This window comes from Carassius carassius, chromosome 33 (assembly GCF_963082965.1).
Source record: "Carassius carassius chromosome 33, fCarCar2.1, whole genome shotgun sequence".
Lineage (NCBI taxonomy): Eukaryota > Metazoa > Chordata > Actinopteri > Cypriniformes > Cyprinidae > Carassius > Carassius carassius.
The window spans coordinates 13,581,875-13,603,228 of NC_081787.1; the positions used below are offsets into that span (position 1 = coordinate 13,581,875).

The 21,354-nt window shown below is 37.2% G+C and overlaps 2 protein-coding genes across 8 annotated transcripts; one reads left to right on the forward strand and one right to left on the reverse strand.

The window, feature by feature from the left end:
• Positions 1-7,627: 7,627 nt before the first annotated feature.
• Positions 7,628-11,406, forward strand: LOC132113765 (phospholipase A and acyltransferase 3-like). Of its 6 annotated transcripts, XM_059521744.1 has the most exons (6): positions 7,628-7,759; positions 7,901-7,942; positions 8,332-8,390; positions 8,768-8,876; positions 9,167-9,435; positions 10,865-11,406. In XM_059521744.1, exons 3-6 carry the CDS (start codon positions 8,376-8,378, stop codon positions 10,976-10,978), a joined length of 507 nt encoding a protein of 168 aa, XP_059377727.1. In that variant the 5' UTR covers positions 7,628-7,759; positions 7,901-7,942; positions 8,332-8,375; the 3' UTR covers positions 10,979-11,406. The 6 variants fall into 6 exon arrangements, with proteins under 6 accessions (XP_059377727.1, XP_059377730.1, XP_059377728.1 ...); XM_059521747.1 differs by lacking the exon at positions 7,901-7,942 and having other exon boundaries at positions 7,636-7,759; positions 8,774-8,876; XM_059521745.1 differs by lacking the exon at positions 7,901-7,942 and having other exon boundaries at positions 7,638-7,759.
• Positions 11,407-12,200: 794 nt separating this feature from the next.
• LOC132113764 (N-terminal kinase-like protein) lies at positions 12,201-20,428 on the reverse strand. Of its 2 annotated transcripts, none has more exons than XM_059521740.1 (18): positions 20,156-20,428; positions 19,212-19,352; positions 18,807-18,929; positions 18,494-18,714; positions 18,221-18,311; positions 17,923-18,078; positions 17,263-17,421; positions 17,036-17,143; positions 16,805-16,918; positions 16,440-16,595; positions 16,174-16,362; positions 15,973-16,048; positions 14,583-14,779; positions 14,341-14,397; positions 14,127-14,207; positions 13,443-13,781; positions 13,237-13,315; positions 12,201-13,099 (listed from the first exon to the last, which is right to left on the reverse strand). In XM_059521740.1, the coding sequence occupies exons 1-18, from the start codon at positions 20,261-20,263 to the stop codon at positions 12,975-12,977; spliced, it is 2,520 nt and encodes an 839-aa protein (XP_059377723.1). In that variant the 5' UTR covers positions 20,264-20,428; the 3' UTR covers positions 12,201-12,974. The 2 variants fall into 2 exon arrangements, with proteins under 2 accessions (XP_059377723.1, XP_059377722.1); XM_059521739.1 differs by having other exon boundaries at positions 14,341-14,453; positions 14,585-14,779; positions 20,156-20,427.
• Positions 20,429-21,354: the final 926 nt, after the last annotated feature.

Genomic DNA, 21,354 nt, shown 5'->3' on the forward strand with positions numbered 1-21,354 from the left:
AAGTGATTGATCAACTATTCAACTTTATATACTTGAGATAAACCATTAAACATGCATGTAAAAAAAACTTTTCAACTTCTTTTTTATTAGCTTAAAATGTATTAATAGAATGTAAATAAATCTATTGTGATGTTAGGCAACTCAATAAAGCAATGAATCCACAGTCCACTGATAAATCTCTTCTTTCTTGTTCTTATTTTTTAAATCACAAATCTGATTTTTTTTTTTTTACTAGATTTTTCTACTAGACAAAGCAAGATCCTTCAAAGGACATCTAAATTTGAAAGATCCATAGTAGTCTATGTTTTTTTTCTTTCTCTCTGTCTGTTTTGAAGGATGCATCAGGTGTATGCTTCACATCTTTCAATCACCCATATCCTTTTCACACCCATATCCATTCCAATTTGCCTAAAAATGGCATGGCCACCCCACTGGCCCCCCTCATCAACAAGCCCATGTTGACTGTACATGCTTAACATAGGATGATACTTTAAGCCAAGGTGTACACATATTATCAAATATGGATTTAAATATTTTACATCAGAATTAAACAGCAACTATTTTTTTCTCTTTTAAATTTCCTTTCTAAAATCGCCCACTGCTTATAATCATTCAGAAAGTCTTCCAGTGGACATTCACGACTTGTTGCTAGTCAGGTGGCCACACAGCTTCATTTTTATTTTTTTTTCATCAAACTCACAAAACGCTGCAGTATGTAAACCCCACACTGATTTAATGTAATGTTTAAGGCAATTCATATTGTAAATTTCAATGAATGGAACATATTTGATTTCTCTTTGTATTAATATAATACAGGATTTTTATATTTAAACGGATGTGACAAACGTCTGATTATATTACCTTCAAATGTCGAGAGCGCATTATTGTAGAGCGAAAGCACATTTCCTTTGCGCGGATTTCCTTTGCTCTAGCACAAAACCGGACGCACTTAAAACGTGTCTCTCCTCTCGTTCAACTGTGTACTGTGCACGCTCAAATCTAAATCAAGCTTTAACCAATCAGACCTCCACAACTGAACCGATGAAAATACTACGTGAAATATTATTGGCAGCGTATAAAAAGGAACTGGATTTTATTTGACAATCAAGATAGATCTTTAAGCTTTTAGCTATGTTTTAGCTATGTTAATGAAATAGAAATGGCCAGGAATTGGGTGCTTGGATGATTTGCACATAACCTCTGTCCAACGGGTTGGTCTCTGAGCAATTTATCTAAAAACAACATATTAAAGCCTATGGCCCTAAAGACTTTATATAAAACATCAATGTTATTTCATAATATGTCATATAGTCAAATTAGATTATGGTGACATGACAATCAGCTAATCAACTCAAAACACCGCCAAAGGTTTCTTAAGCCTTCAAAATGGTCTTAAGTTTTGTACATTATGTAGCACCTACCATCCAATATCTGAAATAATCTTTCTACTTTGCTATTTTTTAGTTATATTTAGCTATTTAATAAGCCTTTTATTGCTGTATAAGACAAAATTCTGTTTCCTAAGCCAAAGAGCTAGATACTGCTCCGAAACATGTCTTACTGCATTTACGTTTTAGCAAAGTTAACAAAACAGCAAGCACACTTTCACTTTCTTTTTCTATAGGTGAAGAGTGTGACACACTCTAATGTGGGTCTAGCTGTAAAACACGTGGTTTAAAAGTATCCACCATAGACACAGGACAGTGTGACGAAACGGTGTGGAATTTTGGACACTCTAAATGTCACAACTCTAATTAGATTAGGCCTACATTACATTTTAAAATATACTTGTAATCAGACTACAGTTCTTTTTTTTTGGTAACACTGTATAATAACTTTCATTTATAAACCATTAACAAACATTATATAATGCTCAACAGATCTTTAGTTAGGCCTAATACATATTCACGTAGCTAGAAATATGAGATAATGTTCTTGTTAACGCTTACTAATGACCTTTCTAAATATTACCTAATGATTAACATTGATTATTTAATGTAAATTGAAATGCTTACAAACTTGGAGTTCATATAATCTTCCTTTGTTGATCTTTGTTGTGTAGACATCTATTTACACATCTCAACAAATAATCTATTAATTATTTTTTCATGTTTTTGCAGTAGGCCTACCCAATCTAAAGCTTTTGTGTTACTACCGCTGATCTATATATATATATATATATATATATATATATATATATATGTATGATCAGTGGTTACTACCATAGACTGTTTTTTTATTTAACAAACATAATAGCAAATACAGTTTAATCTACAAAAGCAACAATATAATTGTAAACCGTACACAGTGTCAAGGTTCCTGAGGAAGAGGACCCAGATGCAGAATGAACAAGTGACATTTGTCAAATTAGACAAAGCAGGATAGGAGGGAGTGGCTTGAATGGTCCAGACAGTAGTATAAGGTATACAGCAGTGGAGCAGGCAGATGGGGGGTGGGTGACCACCGAGGGGGGCCCTGGGTGACAACAGAGTGCAGGACTGTAGAGGAGGCTGTCCAAGGGACCAGACCACAGCACCAGGAACCAAGGGCACTTGGCTATGGAGGTGAAGCCACACACGTCAGACCTCCAGGCGGGGAGACCCAGTGGCCAGGGAGAAAGCAGCAGGCAAGACAGGAACAGACAGAACTCAAAAAAGCTAGACAAGACCACAAGAGAACAAAGTAGTAAGAAGAATAATAAGCAACAATACAAAAGCAAAAAGTCAGACAAGAATGCTATGACCTAGAAACAAGATAAAAGGGGAACTAGAGAAATAACCAAAGCTAACTAACCAAAGTAAACTAAAAAGGTAAAGAAACAAATACAAAATAAAATTCTAGAAACAACTGGAAAGACGAACCAAGAAAATAACTCAAAGGGGAAAATATATACTTAAAAGAACAAGTCAAACTCAAGAGAAATTAAAAATGAGATCCAAACAAAAAGAAAAACTTAAACTAGACTAGAATAAACAGTGACAAGATAAACTTCAACTAATAGATACCAGACTTTAACAGACAAGGAAAAACTCGATTAGTAAAGATCAGCTAGCAAGCTAAGCAAACACTTACAAACGCATACAAACGAACCAGCAAACAAATGTGGTAAATGAGCACAATAAATAGGAAGGAAAGCACACAAACACAAGGTGAGATCAATCAATTAATGAGCACCAAACAAGAACTAAACTAGGGGGCGTGGTAATGTGAAACAAGGGGGCAGGACAAAAGGAGCACATGGCCAACATAAACAAAGACAAAGCCATGTGGTCATACACAGGAAAAACAGAGAAACACCAAACAAAGACAAAATAGACAGAGCTGCCAGGGGAAAACCCTGGCACAAAGAGCAAGTACAGTAAAAAGCAAGTAAAATAAACAGACAAAAGTAAAACAAATAAAGTAACAAATAAAGTAATAAAAAATAATACATAAAAAAGAGTTTTTTATTAAACATAATTTAAACATAATTTAAAATAAATTCATGAGAGAAATGCCTCAAGTCCCTTTTGTTTTCATTATAAAAAAGCATAAATTTTATACTTTGTGCACAATGTAACTGACTTTAAAGCTTTGTCATTGTTGGAAGAAGAGATCATACCCTTCTACAAACCAAGTGGCAACCTCCCGCTCTTTCTCGTGAAGCCATTTTTGGTTCAAAGACAGAAGCAGGCAGTGAACAATGGCAAACGAAGAACTACATGTACAGTTATGGAGGCCTTTGATTTGTTAAACTCAATAAATAGTTTGGTGCATTTTACTCAACTTAAATGAACAATTAAATATTTGTAATAACATAAGAAAATCTAATAACAATACAGCAATGAGTCTGTAGTTCACTGATTAATATATATATATATATAAATACACATACATACATACACACACACACACACACACACACACACACACACACACACACACACACACACACACACACACACACACACTCTCTCTCTCTCACCAGACACTTTATTAGGTACACCTATTCAATTGCTTGGTAAAACAAATTGCTAATCAGCCAATCACATGGCAGCAACTAGTGATGGGAAGTTTAGATCATTTTACCGACTCGGACCCTTGAGTTTCGTTCAGCAAAATGAACAAATTTTTTTCGAGTCATTTCATTCATTTTATCAAATATAATTAAAATCTTACATTACTTCCCTAACATGTCTACTAGTACTTACGCAAACATTGATCACACTACAAACAATACAAAACTATAATGCTATAATAAACAGAAAAGATTAATTCATTGTTTACCTGGTTCTTCAGTCTATGATTAGCTCACCTCACCTCTTATCTGACAAGTCTTCTGGTTTGATTCTTTTGTCATGTGACGTTGACAGCATTGGATAGAGGAAAAAGTTTGCAAAGAGCTTCCCTACAAACTGGTGCATAGTCATTATTATCATCGTCATCATCATTAGAATTATTAGTTACTCTTAGTTACTGCATTTCTGGTCTCAAGCTGTAGCTTTTTACTTCTTACAGTTTATAAATCTGTGAATTTCTGTCATGATGGTTATTTTCCATACACTGAATGTTATTATTATTAAGTCTCTTTCTGGCTCAGACTGCATATGTTAAAGCTTATGGGTCTGTCATGTGATGAACAAATGACTCAAAAAACCCGAAGACTCATGAGATGAACTAATCAATTATCTTTCCGGCTCAAGACTGCATTGACTGAAACAGGTGAATTACTACACTAATTCTAGTACAGAACCTATAGAATTTTGCGCATGCGCGACTGAACGAATCACTTCCCGAAACAACTCGTTCTTCCTGTGTCACATTAAAGATTTGTTCAAAATGAACAAATCGTTCAAGAACGACCCATCACTAGCAGCAACTCAATGCATTAAGGCATCTAGATGTGGTGAAGACGACTTGCTGAAGTTCAAACCGAGCATCAGAACAGGGAAGAAAGGGGATTTAAGTGACTTTGAATGTGGAATGGTTGTTGGTGCCAGACAGAGCTGGTCTGAGTATTTCAAAAACTGCTGATCTACTACGATTTTCACACACAACTATCTCTAGGGTTTACAGAGAATGGTCCGAAAAAGAGAAAATACACAGTGAGTGGCAGTTGTGTGGACGAAAATACCTTGTTGATGTCAGAGGAGAATGGGCAGACTGGTTAGAGATGGTAGAAAGGCAATAGTAACCAAAATAACCACTCGTTACAACCAAGGTATGCTGAATACCATCTCTGAACGCACAACACATTGAACCCTGAAGCAGATGGGCTACAGCAGAAGAAGACCACAGCAGGTGCCGCTCCTGTCAGCTAAGAACAGGAATCGGAGGCTACAATTCACACAGGCTCACAAAAATTGGACAACAGAAGATCTGAAAAATGTTGCCTGGTCTGATGAGTCTCAATTTCTGCTGCAACATTTAGATGGTTGGGTCAGAATTTGGCGTAAAGAACATGAAAGCATGGATCCATCCTGCCTTGTCTCAATGTTTCAGGCTGGTGGTGTGTAATGGTGTGGGGAATATTTTCTTGGCACACATTTCTTGGGCCCCTTAGTACCAATTGAGCATCGTTTAAACGCCACAACCAACCTAAGTATTGTTGCTGGCCATGTCCATCCCTTTATGACTACACTGTACCCATCTTCTTCTGATGCCTACTTCCAGCAGGATAATGCACCATGTCACAAAGCTCAAATCATCTGATACTAGTTTCTTAAACATGACAATGAGTTCACTTTACTCAAATGGCCTCCACAGTCACCAGATCTCAATCCAATAGAGCAACTTTGGGATGTGGTGAATGGAAGATTTGCATCATGGATGTGCAGCTGACAAATCTTCAGCAACTGCATGGTGCTATCATGTCACTATGGACCAAAATCTCTGAGGAATGTTTCCAACACCTTGTTGAATCTATGCCACGAAGAATTAAGGCAGTTCTGAGAGCAAAAGGGGGTCCAAAGAGGTACTAGGAAGGTGTACCTAATAAAGTGGCCAGTGAGTGTGTGTGTGTATATATATACACAGTACAGACCAAAAGTTTGGACACACCTGCTCATTCAAAGAGTTTTCTTTATTTTCATGACTATGAAAATTGTAGATTCACACGGAAGGCATCAAAACTATGAATTAACACATGTGGAATTATGTATGGAATTATATACATAACAAAAAAGTGTGAAACAATTGAAAACATGTCATATTCTAGGTTCTTCAAAGTAGCCACCTTTTGCTTTGATTACTGCTTTGCACACTCTTGGCATTCTCTTGATGAGCTTCAAGAGGTAGTCACCTGAAATGGTCTTCCAACAGTCTTGAAGGAGTTCCCCGAGAGATGCTTAGCACTTGTTGGCCCTTTTGCCTTCAGTCTGCGGTCCAGCTCATCCCTAAACCATCTCGATTGGGTTCAGGTCCGGTGACTGTGGAGGCCAGGTCATCTGGCGCAGCACCCCATCACTCTCCTTCTTGGTCAAATAGCCCTTGATGCCTTCAGTGTGACTCTACAATTTTCATAATCATGAAAATAAAGAAAACTCTTTGAATGAGAAGGTGTGTCGAAACCTGTGGTCTGTACTGTATATACATACACACACACACACACACATTTCAAATTACCTTCCAATAACTTTTATAAATTTCTAATACAATCAAACCTTTATTGATTTGGACTGAACTGGTCATACATCTGCAGAACTGTATCTTTCATGCCTATAAATACTTAAAATCAATTCAGAATGAACAAACCACTTCAATTACAGTTAAAATTGCACCACAAGTTATTCCTTTATACAGTTTATTGCAAACAGGACGTTTAATATAAGTAATAAATAAGGTAATATATCATTCTTAAATGGTTATTTTATTTATTGGCATATATAACAGTCATCTGTATAAATTATAAAACACTATGACAAGGTAATGTTTAATTTATTATATTTTATATATTTATTACATTTTATATTATCATCTCATAGCTATCTGATATGACTTAATAATTAACTTCAAGCAAACTATATAAATCATATTCTCAAGGATCAAAGATTAAACGGAAAAAAAAATATTGCACAACCTAGTGTTATGCACTAAGCATGTATGACCACTGAACAAAAGAAGAAGAAAGAAACTTTTCTTAGCGTCCCTTTGCGTTTCCATAGTGACTCGTCGATTCGTCGCTTAGTTGAGAATATCAACTTATTTTGCACTTTTGGCTCATGTGGGGCTAAGGACGCAGAAAAACAGCATCGTGGAGTTTTTCTATTGCTATTTGAGCAAATGCAGGTGAGCTTAACTGTCACTGAAACGACGCTGAAATGGTTAAAAATGGACACTCTCCCCTCACATTTCACCATTTGTAGTAAGTGTGCATTTAGTACATAAACGATGTCTGCTATGTTCGAGGGGAATGCTTTGTCAACTATGCACGTCTGACTCTAAACAATTACAGGTGAGCAATCATACAAATTACCCACAACCTTTGAAATAGTTTATGGATGTTAGTTAGCGCTTCATCATTAACACACACACACACACACACACACACACACACACACACACACACACGATACTACGTAATGTATCTGTCACGCCCACTGAGGGCTCGTCATCACATCACACAGGCGCTGGAACTAACCCTGGAAAAGAACCTGATCTGGAGCAGGTAATGTTCAGAGAGCGAGTTACTATTTTTATACTTTTACATACCTGAAAGTAACCTCCGATTTTGGAACCGAAAGCTGATGTTATCCGCTCTGTTATCCTCAAAAATACCCGGGTATGTCACATAACTAGTTGATGGCTAATTTAATTTCGCTGGTACTTGTGACTAGTGACAATGAAGGGCTACTACTAACTTGCTTTTTTTGGAATATCCCAAGCTGGTTAGTTTAGTCTATTGATGTTATGTTTGCTTGAGACATACACGGATCGTAGCTCACGGACACAAACATCATTATTTGTAAGTATGATTCATTAGTTAAAGACCACAGGTTTAATTACGATCTCGATTACGGAATGAAGACTATGGGAGCCTGGATTGATTGCTTGTTTGCAAGACGTCTAACGTTACTTGTCAACTTGATCCTGCAACCTGATGTTTTTTTTTTTGTTTTTGTTAGATTTTTTATTCCCGATGCTCCAACCTATTATATTCCCTTAAATAGAAACGTGATTAATGTAATTACCAGAATATGTCGCACATTTGTTGCCATTTAAAAGTAATTTCATAGGTAGCCTAAATAAAGACCATGCATTAATGTAAGTGTAAAGATTAATTTTGTGATATCAAAAGCATCTTAATATCATGTGGAACTAGGCCTAAATGTCGGTTTATGTGTCTCTCATAAGATTATTCGAGTTTAAACAAGAAGAACAGTTTTTTGGGGGTTACCATGTCACCGACAAAGGTAGGCTAAATGTATTTTAATAATCTGAAACGAACTGAAAGACTGTAATGTTACATTAACATTGAATAGATCATTATAGTGATTTTGTTATTGATGAAACTGGAGTATTTGGTACCATTGCACAGTATTATGTATGTTAATTGCACAAGGTCTATTAAAGCGAGTGTTCAAAAACTGTATAGAACAGGATTTTGTATTCAAAGCCAAAGAGCTTTTCTTTGAGCTTGATAGCTTGAGCAAAAAAGCTCAAGCGAGCACACTTTCGTTTTCTTTTTATCTATTCACAAGTGCAATTGTATCTTATCTGGTTAAGTCAAACAGTATGATATTATTGTCAGTCTAAATGGCTCTCGACAACATCTGATGTTGTTTCCTAGTACGAGAAAAAGCCAGAGCCCGGAGACCTCATCGAAATCTTCAGAGGTTTATACCAGCACTGGGCTATTTATGTTGGTGAAGGTTATGTGATTCACCTGGCACAACTCTGTGAGTATTTCACATGCCTCATATGAGGTCTGTTGAGCTTAATTTGCATTCAGTCTGAAACACAGCACAGACAAATACCAGCGAACACCTTTGTTGGGTTTTGTCTGTCGACATTGGTCGGGTTTGTTGTTCAGTCAGCGTGTCTTTTGGGACAGTGTCAACACAGTTCTTTTACATACAATTCTAAATCCAAAGGCCAACTCGTTTGTTGGTGTTTGTCTGTGTGGTGTGAATTGACCTTTAGTCTCATGAAACAGACTGTTTTTCCTTGTCCTGTTCTTTCTCTATAGCTGAAGATGCTCAACCTGGACCCTACAGTATGATGTCAGTATTATGTGAAAAAGCCACAGTGAAGAAAGAGGAACTTTATGAAGTAGTTGGGAATGATGAATACTGTATCAACAATCTTCTGGATGAAAAATATGAGCCACGTCCTGTTCGAGAGATTCTACGGGATGCACACAGATTTTTAGGAAAAGAACTTTCATATTGTGTCTTTACAGAGAACTGTGAGCACTTTGTTACGGAGTTGAGATACGGAAAACCACAGTCCTGCCAGGTACAGTTTGAACATCACAGAAGTATTAACATTAAGTAACATGGCATCTGTTGTACAGAAGCCATTGGCACATGCCACTATGCTCCGTGTCACATCCAGGGACAGTTCTGGTTTTCATTGACGTGTCAGTGGAGAGTGGCATGCATAATGTAGACTGTAACACGCACTTAACAGCAGAATGGTATTTAACTGATGATACGTTTCTGTCAAACATAGGATTAATTATATAGTGTTATCTGTTAATAATAATAAAATAATAAAATCTGTTAATTTTTACAACTACCATTAGGATTCTTCATTTGTTTTAATATTTGTTGTCATATATGAATTTACATTTATTATACATTTTGTTATATATAGCCTACTTTTTACTAAACATTTAAATGCATATTTTAAATATGTATTTAATAACGAACAAAAAAAGTTGCTAGCTGCTCACTGAATCCAATGCAGACTGGAAAAGCCTAGAAAAACTTTTTTTTTAAATAAATTGCATCATGCAAAATGGTGCATGTGGGTTAAAAACAGATGGACACGAGCAAGCAGACGTTTCCACACAATGCTATCTTCAGTTCTCCTTTGGACTTTTCCATTCTGCATTGAATTCAGTGTGCAGCTAGCTACTTTTTTATTTGTTCGTTTTCAAGTATCTCCTTGGCTCCTTGACTTTTCTCAAATATGTATTTAATGTCCGTTACACTGACACAATCCATTGGCACATGTCACTTTCCTCTGACAGTTGTGATGTGCAGCTATACTAATTGTGGCAGAAAAACCTAAATAAATAATTTACAGATTTTTAAATAAATGTCAATTATACATATTTGCAAGTTATTGTTTTTTTTCCCAGACATGTGTGCCACTAAATGTTGTGTAATACTAATGCAATTGTATGTTGCTGATCAAGCAAACAAAAGGACAAAACAAATATTAAACACATGAAGAAGCCTAAGTTGTTATACAAATTAACTCCACGATGTAAACCTAAACCTATCATCAATGAAATATTGTTCTGCTGTTAAGTGCGTGTGTTACACAGTCTACGTACATCAGGGTTCCTCAAATCTTGCCCTGGAGGGACAATGCACTGCAGAGTTTAGCTCCAGCCCTGATCAAACTCAGCTGTGATTTTCTAATGATCCTAAAAAAATTGATTCGCATGATCAGGTGTGTTTGATTAGGGTTAGAGCTAAACTCTGCAGGAAAGTGGATCTTTTGGGCCAGATTTGAGGATCCTTGGTCTTCATTATACAGTACTCCGGCTGACCCCAGCAGTGTCACTGCCTCAACAAACGGTGACGTTCTGCGACAATTATCAGCACATATCAGTGTCACCTGGTTGCTAAAGGCTTCTGTTACTGGAACAGTGATGTGTGCTCCTCTTATCATGCAGTGAATTAATTTAAATCATTTCTGCCCATTCTCATAGGTGCAGAAAGCGGTGGAGATTGGTGTTGGTGTTGGTCTTGCTGCAGCAGCTACTTTTGGAGTTCTTGCTGCTGCTGCGGCCATATTTGGTTCAGAAGACAAACGGAAACAGTAAAGACTGGGAAATGAAGAAGTGAAAGCACAATTGCCTTTGATATTTAAAGTCTGTAAATTGTTTACTGCATTTAATGGAAATCATTTTAACATTTAATGTTTGGATTAGGCAGGCTTAGTTTTATGAGCACAAATGGAAATATTCATAAACAGAACATAAGAGATTGTCAGCACTCAAACAGAATCTCATCTGTTCTGTTAGGTAGACAGCTCTGTTCGGTTTGATACAGTAGTGCATTTTGCTATTGATAAATCTTTGCCTGAAGGGGTTTTAAAAATTCTCTTTTCTCTTTCTACTGGTTTTCTAATAACATTTCAAGTATTTTAATAACCATATAATCAATAATAGCAAGCTGAATATTTAACCAAAGAATCCTAAAATAAACTGCCATGTTTCTATTTTTGTGCCATTAAATATTTGTCATCATATACTAGGTGTTTCTGTAAATTTCTTAATGTGAATTTTACTATACTAGCATATCTTAAATGCTACTTAATTCTGTAGTTCCGTGATGCAAGATTACCATTTACACAAGAAAATCTGAATCAGAAACACAATGACTCTTCAATAACATCCATTAAGACAAGAGTCAACTACATAAAGAAGGGAAGATAACATAATAACCATACTGTGACTGTTTTTTGCCACAACTTCTTAAACATTTACAAATATAGCACTGGCCAAAGAGAAGGAAATGAGATTGCATGAATTAATTCTACTGTCCAGCAGTTTAAATTTAAGAAACCTTCCTTCGGGAGTTATGTTTATTTTTCCATTTTAATCAGTGTTATAATAAACATGGTTATAGTATAAATTTTAATAATTAATAAACTGGGCTCCAACACCTTTCAACCAATAACATTTCATGACTTTACCCTCACCCAGTCCTTATTCCTACACAAGGTTTTTTTTTTAAATAATTTATTTTAGATTTTATATAGAAATTATTTTATAGACAACTCGGCCAATTAAATATTTTAAAGCTTAGCACAGCCAGTGGTTTTTCAGGCCGGGCAATTATATTAAAAATCCTTTATTTCTAGATTCGTCACTTTAAATCTGCATTTTCAGGGTGACATCGCACCACTAACAATCAAGCAAGCACCTCATCTTCAGTATTTTTGGAAGGCAACTGTGTTTCTGGCAGTTTAGTGAGACTTTTGTTACAACTTAAGTTCTGTGAAGCATAGCGATTTTTAGCAACAATATTCTGTACGGCACATTTACAAAAACAGACTGTTCCTCTTTTATTATAATACACATGAAGTTGGATTTTACATCTGGGTGTACAGTACATTAATTACCCCTTCTGAAAATATTGCACCAGATTTCACAGACTGTCTCATTAACTAAAATCCTCTGTTGATTAGTTTATTTTACAACATAAGCAGTACCACCAACTAGGAATGCAAGAGAAGGCACGAACCAGAAATAAAAAGCACATCAACCCTCACCCTGTCCTGTGCAAACAGAAAGAACAATTTTACAATGGTTTTTGGTCAAGTGAATTCTTTGTTTTGAAAATGTTTGTCTGTGTTTACACATGCACTAAGTATGGCATTGTACCACCTAGGATCATGTTTAAGTAACAGCTAACATGTTTGAGTTTCTCTGCATCATCCATTTTCATTTGTCCTCAAAGACTACATTCAGGGCAAAGTGGTCCATAATAATGCATAATCAGTGTACATACATACAAAGATATCTAGGATTATACGGTTCAAATTTCCCTTGACTCCTAATAATCAAACCAGTGAGTTCATGCACACTCATTAAACTATGATATTGTGTAATATAACAATCATGGTGCTGTGGAGAGGAATATCATAGTTTAAGATGTGTTAGCTGTTCCTCAGTCAGCAGACATGGCTGAATTTGAGTTCTTCCAAATTGCCCAGCGTACAGACAGCTGTGAGAATCCATCACGGAATGTTTCTTTAAAATCTCGCAGTCCCTTCGTCTTCAAAGAGTCAATGATCTGGTGTACCTCCAGTGCTCAGTCCAGTTTGCGTGCGCCCAGTTTGAGAGGACCCTTTGCCGCCTTGCGCTCTGCCCGTTTGGCCTCCAGCTCCTTCCGCCGCTCTTCACGTTTCTTCTTTGCTAATTCTGCTTTACTTAAACCTGAGGGAAGTCAAAGTATTGTTATTTGGAATGTACTTTCTATTTTCTCTAACAGCAAAAACAAGAATGAATCTGCATTTTAATATGCTGGTTTAAATGCCTAAACTGGACAAAAAAAAAAACAAAAAAACATTGACCCTGATCTCCCTCCAGTGACTCCCAGTTTTCTTCTGTTCCCCAGTCCCCTGCACTGTCTGCGTCCCAGCCATCAGACTTCTGTGTACAAACATCAAACATCATACATAAACATCCTTCTTTGGTAGGGAACCATAATCCAGAATTCCAGATTTCCACCACCTTTAGCAATTTACAAGTAAAGGAAATGCCTCCACCAGAGCCTTACCATAGTACTTCGTTGTGACACACTGGACAGCAGATCAGATGTTGTTGATTTTCCTTCTGCTCCATCCCGGTTATAATCATTGGCCAATACCACTTCCTGCGCAGAGCTTATTCTGGCACTCTTCGAAGCTCCAGTTGAGGCTTTATTTCGAGATGTTGGGGTGAAACTCTCAGCCAGATTTCCATCCTCATCCCAGTCATTACCCCAGCCCTCATCAGCTGGTGAACTTTGACCCTGACCATCTGCGTCTTTCTCATTTGACCAGCTGTCGTCGGCATCCCAACCAGAGCTCCAATCAGAACTCTGCTTCTTGACTGCCTCAGAGGACTTCCGGGCCACCTATGGAAACATAACAAGAGTAGATCAGCCCTATTAAAGTAAAAGTGACATATGGTGTCCCATACTCTGATTTTTTTAAATATGTTTATAGTACAAGTACATTGAAAAATCTAACCTCAGACAACCACTAATATAGCAAATGAATATGGTTAAAAACCTGTGAAGTATTTCCATGTAGTAAATAGAAGTAGGGTATTTATCGCCGATATGTATTGTGCACCCCTAAATATAAGTGTGGTTACTGTATATATGTCCTCAATATTTACACAAAGCATAGCACTAAAGAGAACAGTAGGATAAAATTGATATTTTATTCGAAAAGCTACACCAATGCAAATCACTTACATTGCTTTTCTTCTGTGTTGAGGACATTGCCGACCAATCAGAATGCCAATCGTCTGGATCTGTTTGTACTTTCTCAGGGTCCTGTGGGTGCACAAAGATAAGGAATTATTCAAAGTTCTCAGTATTTATGAGTAAGATACCTTTAAACATTATAAAATGACATGCACTGAAAAAGCAACAGTGACTTTAGATCATTTGAATAATTCTAATTCACCTCAAGGCTTCCCCAGTCTTCATCATCCCACCGATCCCCTTCTGGCTCCACTGTCTCCTCATTTGATGTCTCTGATTGGACATGACGTGCACCTGACATCTGTGCTCTCATTTCTGGAGATAACACGAAAAGAGGAGAATGATGACAGAGAAAAGACATCCATGATGATGTATCCATCTAGCAAATGTGACCTCTAGTGGGAACAGCCTTTGAAATGAGACATAGCTTTTGTCTTGTTGCACACCTTTGTTCGCAGTATTTGTGGGTACTGGTCCAGCAGCAGGTTGAGGGGTGGGGCTGTTCTCAGCAGGGGATGCCTCCGAACCAGCTGGAGCATTTCGGATGAGTTTGGAGGTGAGAGAGGAGACCCCGGTTACCGCCCATCCTGCCCATGTGGCAGCTGACCCACCTGTCTGCGCCGATGCAGTCACATCCTTCTCTGCGATTGAACCATTTCATTATATTAATGTACATTCTTTATTAAATTACCTTCATTTGGGAAGACTAGACATTTTTTCGTTTTTGAGTGAACAATACCTGTAGGCTAAATGCACATAATCTAAAAGAAAAAAAAAAAAGTGCAAAATGTAATTTTTGGTTTGAGTCTGAACCAGTGAAATGTGATGTTCAAACCCATGCTGATGTAAGCACAACGAATGAGCTGACTGACAAATCCGATTTCAAAATATGTGTTATTGGAGTATTCACGCAAAAATCTGTTATGTCTTAAGTGAATGTTTGGTTAACGGTTTGGGAAAACCATCTGATGTGTAACATTATTTGGATCTGTGCATTACAGTAGGTCTTAATATATATGCCGTCTGTCTCAATGTTAATCTAACAATAAAAGAAAAGAGGGAATCACTCGCTGCTCTTGATTGAACTGTTTTTGTAGTTTTAATAATCAACTTATTTGTAATGAACACACTATAGTGATTTTTACATTTGATTAGCCTATTTGTTTTTCTTACTTGAATGCTTCTGTTTATATGCAAGATGACAAAGTATTGCACTATTTAATTTTTCTTATATGTTTGTTCTACTGTTTATTTGCATCTTTATTCTAATTTTTAAGAACAAAGATACAAAAACAGCTATATTGTGTTTATTAATATAATAATACTTTTTAAGAAGTGAAGGAAAATATGCAACGTTGCTAGCGGATTTTGCTTTGTAACCTTTAGAAAACTTTAAAGCCTGTGTAAAGGGAATTGAGAGAATTGTTTCTAAATACATTAAAAATATTAGAAATGTACTGCTTAAAGAGACTACATGGTTTAAGCATTTGAGAGTATAGAATACTGATAATTTCCTCAAGATTTTGATAACTTATTTTATTTACTTGCCCTTTTTTTATCATTAAAATTTGGCTCAGTTTTTAATAACACATTTGTCTGTGGTGTGACAAACACGGAACACATTTAATATTGCTTTACACAGACTTTAACTCGATTTTTCTAAAAATTTACTTTGCCGACTATCTTCTTGAAACACGTGTAGCGCAGTCATTTTTTGGTCCATTTTGAAGGTTTTCTAATGGAGATTGTGAAAAAAAAAATCATTTTGAACATTTGCTCATTATGACTTATTTTGCCAGCACAGATCACCGATATGCTTATAAAAACATCATACCTATTTCAGCTAGTTTAGAGGGGTCTTCAGAAACGGTCTCCAGCTTAGTGAGGAAACTTTTTATGGCTTTGAATGCCTACAGGAACAGAAATACTTAAGAAATTGTCCGTTTCAAAAATGATGGATTAATTCAGAACTACAGAATATATAAATAGATACTGTGTCGAAGTGCTCCTCAGTTCTGCTATCCATTTTCTTTACCTGATCTCTGACGTTTTTGTCTGGGTCCATAGTCAGTGTGCACAGCGTGGGCAGGATCCGACTGGCGCTTTCTGCCACACTATAGTACTGATGGGTGGCAGCAAATCCCAGCACGCCTGCTGCACGTGAGGCAGGAAACGGGTCTTTAGTTGCTCGTGAGAATGCAGAGATTAAAACACGCTGGCGCATCTGAGAACAAAAAAAAAAAGTCATTGAGAGAAATATGCCTGAACAAGTGAAGGATTATTGGTTTTAGTTGCAGTTACCCCAGCATTGAGGTAGGGTGCAATTTTGCCCAGGCAAACAGTGGTGTTGCAGCGGATGGGACCCTGTTCATCCCGGGCCTGCAGTCGTGCGAAGTGACGCATCAACTCTTGATTTAAATTGGTCTCATTTAATTTAGGGGCCAACAGCAACATAGACTACGGGAGAAATAGAAATTCACAGAAAATTCATTTAAAAGACACTTTTAAGAGTAATGTGCATAATGCTTATAATGCTAGGGTCATGGGCTTGAATACAAAGTAAATTGTTCTGCATAAAAGTGTTTGCTAAATGCATAAATGTAAATATATGCCATTATCGGTTACACTGAGTGTCAAAGCACTGGAGAGGAGGAGCATACAAATACCTTTACAGTCTGCTCTCGGATGGCAGGGTTCGTGTCTGTGAAGCCATGAACCACGTGTGGAAATATCTGTGAGTTAACTGCGGCTTCATTCAAATACTGAATAAACTGCTCCATCTGGTAAAAAGAGAGACAAGTAGAAAAAAGAACTGAGACTGTGTGTATGACAGTTTGGGTAAGACTAATGTAGAAAACTCTTACGACAGCTACATAAAGCAATGAAGTGACGTATACCTGCTGTAGCAGTCGTATCCTCATGGCACGGTCAGTAGAGGAGAACATCTTCACTATGACTGGGATGATTTTCTGCTGGTACTCCTCAGCTGACAAATACTTCCCTACCTAACACAAACAAAATATTCGAACTGTATTAAAGAAACTTGTACCTTTTCGATTGAAATGGTCTGAAGATAATACACAAAATGGGTATGCATTAATGCAATACCAAAAATGGCTAGCACCTTAAATAGCGGCGTGAGGACAACAGCGCCAGCATTGCCAAACTCGAAGGCTGTAAGGAGCTGAGGAAGCACTTTATGTTTACAGAAATCTTCAGGAAAAGAATCAAGATTCTCACTCAGATCTTGGAAAAACTGCTGCTTCTCTGCAGGTTCTTTTATCTACATGAACACACAAACAAACAAGCATTTAGGGGACACTTCCAACCTACATTTTTAATAACAACGTATTACTATAAACAACACACACCCGTACACACAACACATACAAAAATAGCCTAATCATTCTAGATACTGTTTTCAAGAAGACTTTATCATTTAGACTTCTACATCTGAATTATTAATTTATCACAGCTTATTCATCAATATGAATTACTGGTCAAATATTTGAGGTCAGCAACTTTTTAAAGAGATTAATATTCATAGGCTGCAACAAATTGATGTTTATAACAAGATTTCTATTCAATAAATGCTGTTCTTTGGAGCTTTCTATTTATCAAATAATCTTGAAGAGGGTCAAAAAAAAAAATACAACAGCACACGTTTAAAAAACTGGCAATAAGATACGTCTCTCAAGCCCAAAATCAGCATATTAGAATTATTTATATATATATATATATATATATATATAGGCTCAGCCAATAATTGTTATCTGTATCTTACCTGTATCTCTTCCAGAAACAGACAGCTCTCCACAAAGCTGTTGTTCATAAAGCCTCCAGGAGATCTGCAGTTCAGTAAGAACCGAGCAGGGTTGGGACGAATCTTTGGGTTTGCTCCCACTAACTCACAGTAATGCGGCACTAACTGCTTTGGAATCTGTAAGAAGTAAAGAAAGTGGTTTGAAAGAGGATAAATGGCTTTAATCCTGTATGTAATAATCAAAACTACTAAAGAAAGTGGTTACTGCACAACTAGTTAAGACACAATTAGTTAACACTAAGAAAAAATGATCTGGCACCTTGCCGAGAGATCGTAAGGAGGAGGCACGTGGTAAACTTCCATTAAATACTTCCCAAATGAGACAACCGAGACGCCACACATCCCCTGTCCTGACATCATACAGACACAACAATAAGCTACAGCTCATTAAATATGCATTTTACTAAACACTTTAAATCTTGATTGAAAATAAAGTCAGAAAATTTTCTGCATTTCAGAAAATGTAATAACCTATAGAAAATGTTTGGGTATGAATAAAGAGAACTAGAAAACAAGAGATTTCTGCCTGTACCATTTTTCTCCACCACTGCCAGGACTCTCTGGAGGGTCATATCTCTCTAAGTCGGGGTTGATCACTTTAGGTGGCGGTAAGGAGATGGAGTCTCCTTGGTCTGAGGTCACATGATCCAACCCTCCAAGTTTCCATTCACCAGCACGGTCCACAAAGACGGCCCACATGCCCATGTTATTATGGTTTAGATGGCAATCATTCACCAAGAAGCTCAGCGCTTTCTAATGGGAAAGGAGTGACAGCAAACAGAGCAATTTAACTAATGAATGAACAACAATTTCATTTTAGTCCGTGACTTTACTTGACAACTCACCACAATCTGATGAAGGCCCCAGGATACCTCTAAATCACTCGCACCACCCTTCTCCGCTTGGAGCTTCAGATGAGCAGCCAGAGGAGTCACCGGCTCTGTGACGATGTACAAGCTTTTCTCTGTCTGATGTCAAACAGGAAAAGACAGGCGTTTTAATAAAAATGCATTTTTAATAATTGCAATTAGGACAAATCTTGACCGTCAAAAGTTTGTGTAACATCTTCCAATAACAGAAAGTGACTAACATATTTTTATACTGGGATTCAAGTATATTTCTTAGAATATAAGTCTATAATTGACAAGAGGTTACATTCACAAAGCTTACCCCAACCTGAATAATCCAGAAGAAAAGAGAAGGCATTGCTTCAAGAGTCATCATCACACATCATTTCATGAGATCCTTACCTCAAGCCCATCTACGTAGGACAAGATGTTGGGATGTCTGAGAGTTTTTGTGCGTTTGAAAGCTGCCTTAGCCAGCTGCGTCTGCTCCTCTGTTCCCTGGGAAACCTCATACACGAAGACTGACACTGGCTCAGCAGTCGTCTGGAATAAAGAGGGGTTACTAGTTAACTTAAGTTGCAATTCATCTATATTAGGCAAAGAAGAATAGTGCAATTAGATTTGGAAAACTAGAATGTCCTGTCCTCATTATATTGTATTGACTAGACTTCTAATAAACAAAACCACTGATATATAGCCTTTAGTCAACAACAACACAGTAACAAGCCTCCCCTGATGTTTGAGCTGTCTGTGCTGATCAGATGATTATCAGATAGTTACTGATGCCTGCCAGTAAACTCAGGACAATTATTGATATGACATAAGTGATTCTGGTGAATTCCATGTGATATAGTTATTAATATGGCCTGTCAGGACACGTGTAGAGTAAATAAAAACTATGCAGCTTTACTCAGCAATTTATATAATCATACACAATACATTAAGTGATGACATTTTAAAACTCCATATAAAATAAAACGAAACACATAAACAAATGAATACTAACGACTGTATTTAGTCATACAATCATAATTCAGCCGTTTAATGGGTCTGCAGTTTTCTGTTGACGTGGCCACATAAATGTTACATTCTGTGGTAAAAGGATGACAAAAGTAACCTAGTTTCTGTTATAAATGGTCCTTATATTCAAACGAATGCGTCTCCAATGATTTTGAGTCCTGCCTATTAAAACATATAACCATACAAATAATTTCAGTGTGTTTTTGAGCTCTCTTTGCCTTTACTTTACTGCGCAATGCTAAGCGGAATGTAGCTAAACTTTAGACCGAGGCTTCAGCGGCCTACTGCGTTACTAAATACTTTATATTAATGTCAAATCATATTACCTTGCGCTTGCCCCGACTAAGAGTCCATATGCCTGACTTTTCTTGGTTTTCGGGTAAAAGTTCATAATTGAAGTCTTTAATAGGATCCCGTGCGAAAAAGGACCACATCCTTCCCCGTCAATCCAGCCTTTGATGTTGCTGTAGGACGGATAGCGAACCAACAGAGGACGCAACTGCTCAGAGCCAACAAGCCAACCCAATATTATAAACAAGCAAAGGGATTACTGACCCCCCTGAATCCTTTTCATGGGCGGACTTACCCATTACGCAAAGGTAGGCGATCGCTTTGGGTCTCCCTAAAATGCTTTTCATATGAGGACACATGAACGGTTGCGGTTTACGGTGTTAATTATTACCACAACCGTCCGAGTCCGTGGCGCCAGGTGCACGGCTGCACGCACGGGGAGTACCACGAGCGCTCAGACTGAAAAAAAAAAGTAAGCTAATAATAATAATTCACACATCATACAAAATTGCGTTGAAGAAAATCCTGGTTAAACATTTAAACTAACATTGTGATCTGATTGAACTGTTATATATTTCTATGTTTTATTTTAGGCAAGTCATGATGATTTGAGAAGGCTAAATTGATCAAACATATACGCTATGATCAATTCACTGTCTGCCGCTGGCCATTTAAAAAAAATAATAAACCCTAATAATATGTTAACCCTAATAATAATAATAATAAAATAAATGCTCCAAACATTTTTCTAATTTATATATATATGCTCCAAAATTTGAAGTGCTCCAAAATTTCTTGGTAAATGGGTGCAGTGACTTTGGTTTTCAAAAAACACGACATTGCACGTAACACTGGACTTCAAGAAACTTGGGCTATGAGCTTCTCCACCCTTCCTACAGACTCTAGGACCTTGGTTTCCAAATGAAATACAAAACTTGCTCTCATCTGAAAAGAGGACTTTGGACCACTGGGCAACAGTCCAGTTCTTCTTCGCCTTAGCCCAGGTAAGATGCCTCTGATGTTTTCTGTGGTACAGCAAATTCCTTGACACTTCTGTGTGTGCTGGCTCTTGATGCCTTGAGCCCAGCCTCAGTCCATTCCTTCTGAAGTTCACTCAAATTCTTGAATCCAGTTTGCTTGACAATCCTCATAAGGCTGCGTTTCGGTTGGTTGTGCATCATTTTTTTCCACACTTTTTCCTTTCACTCAACTTTCTGTTAACATGCCTGGATAC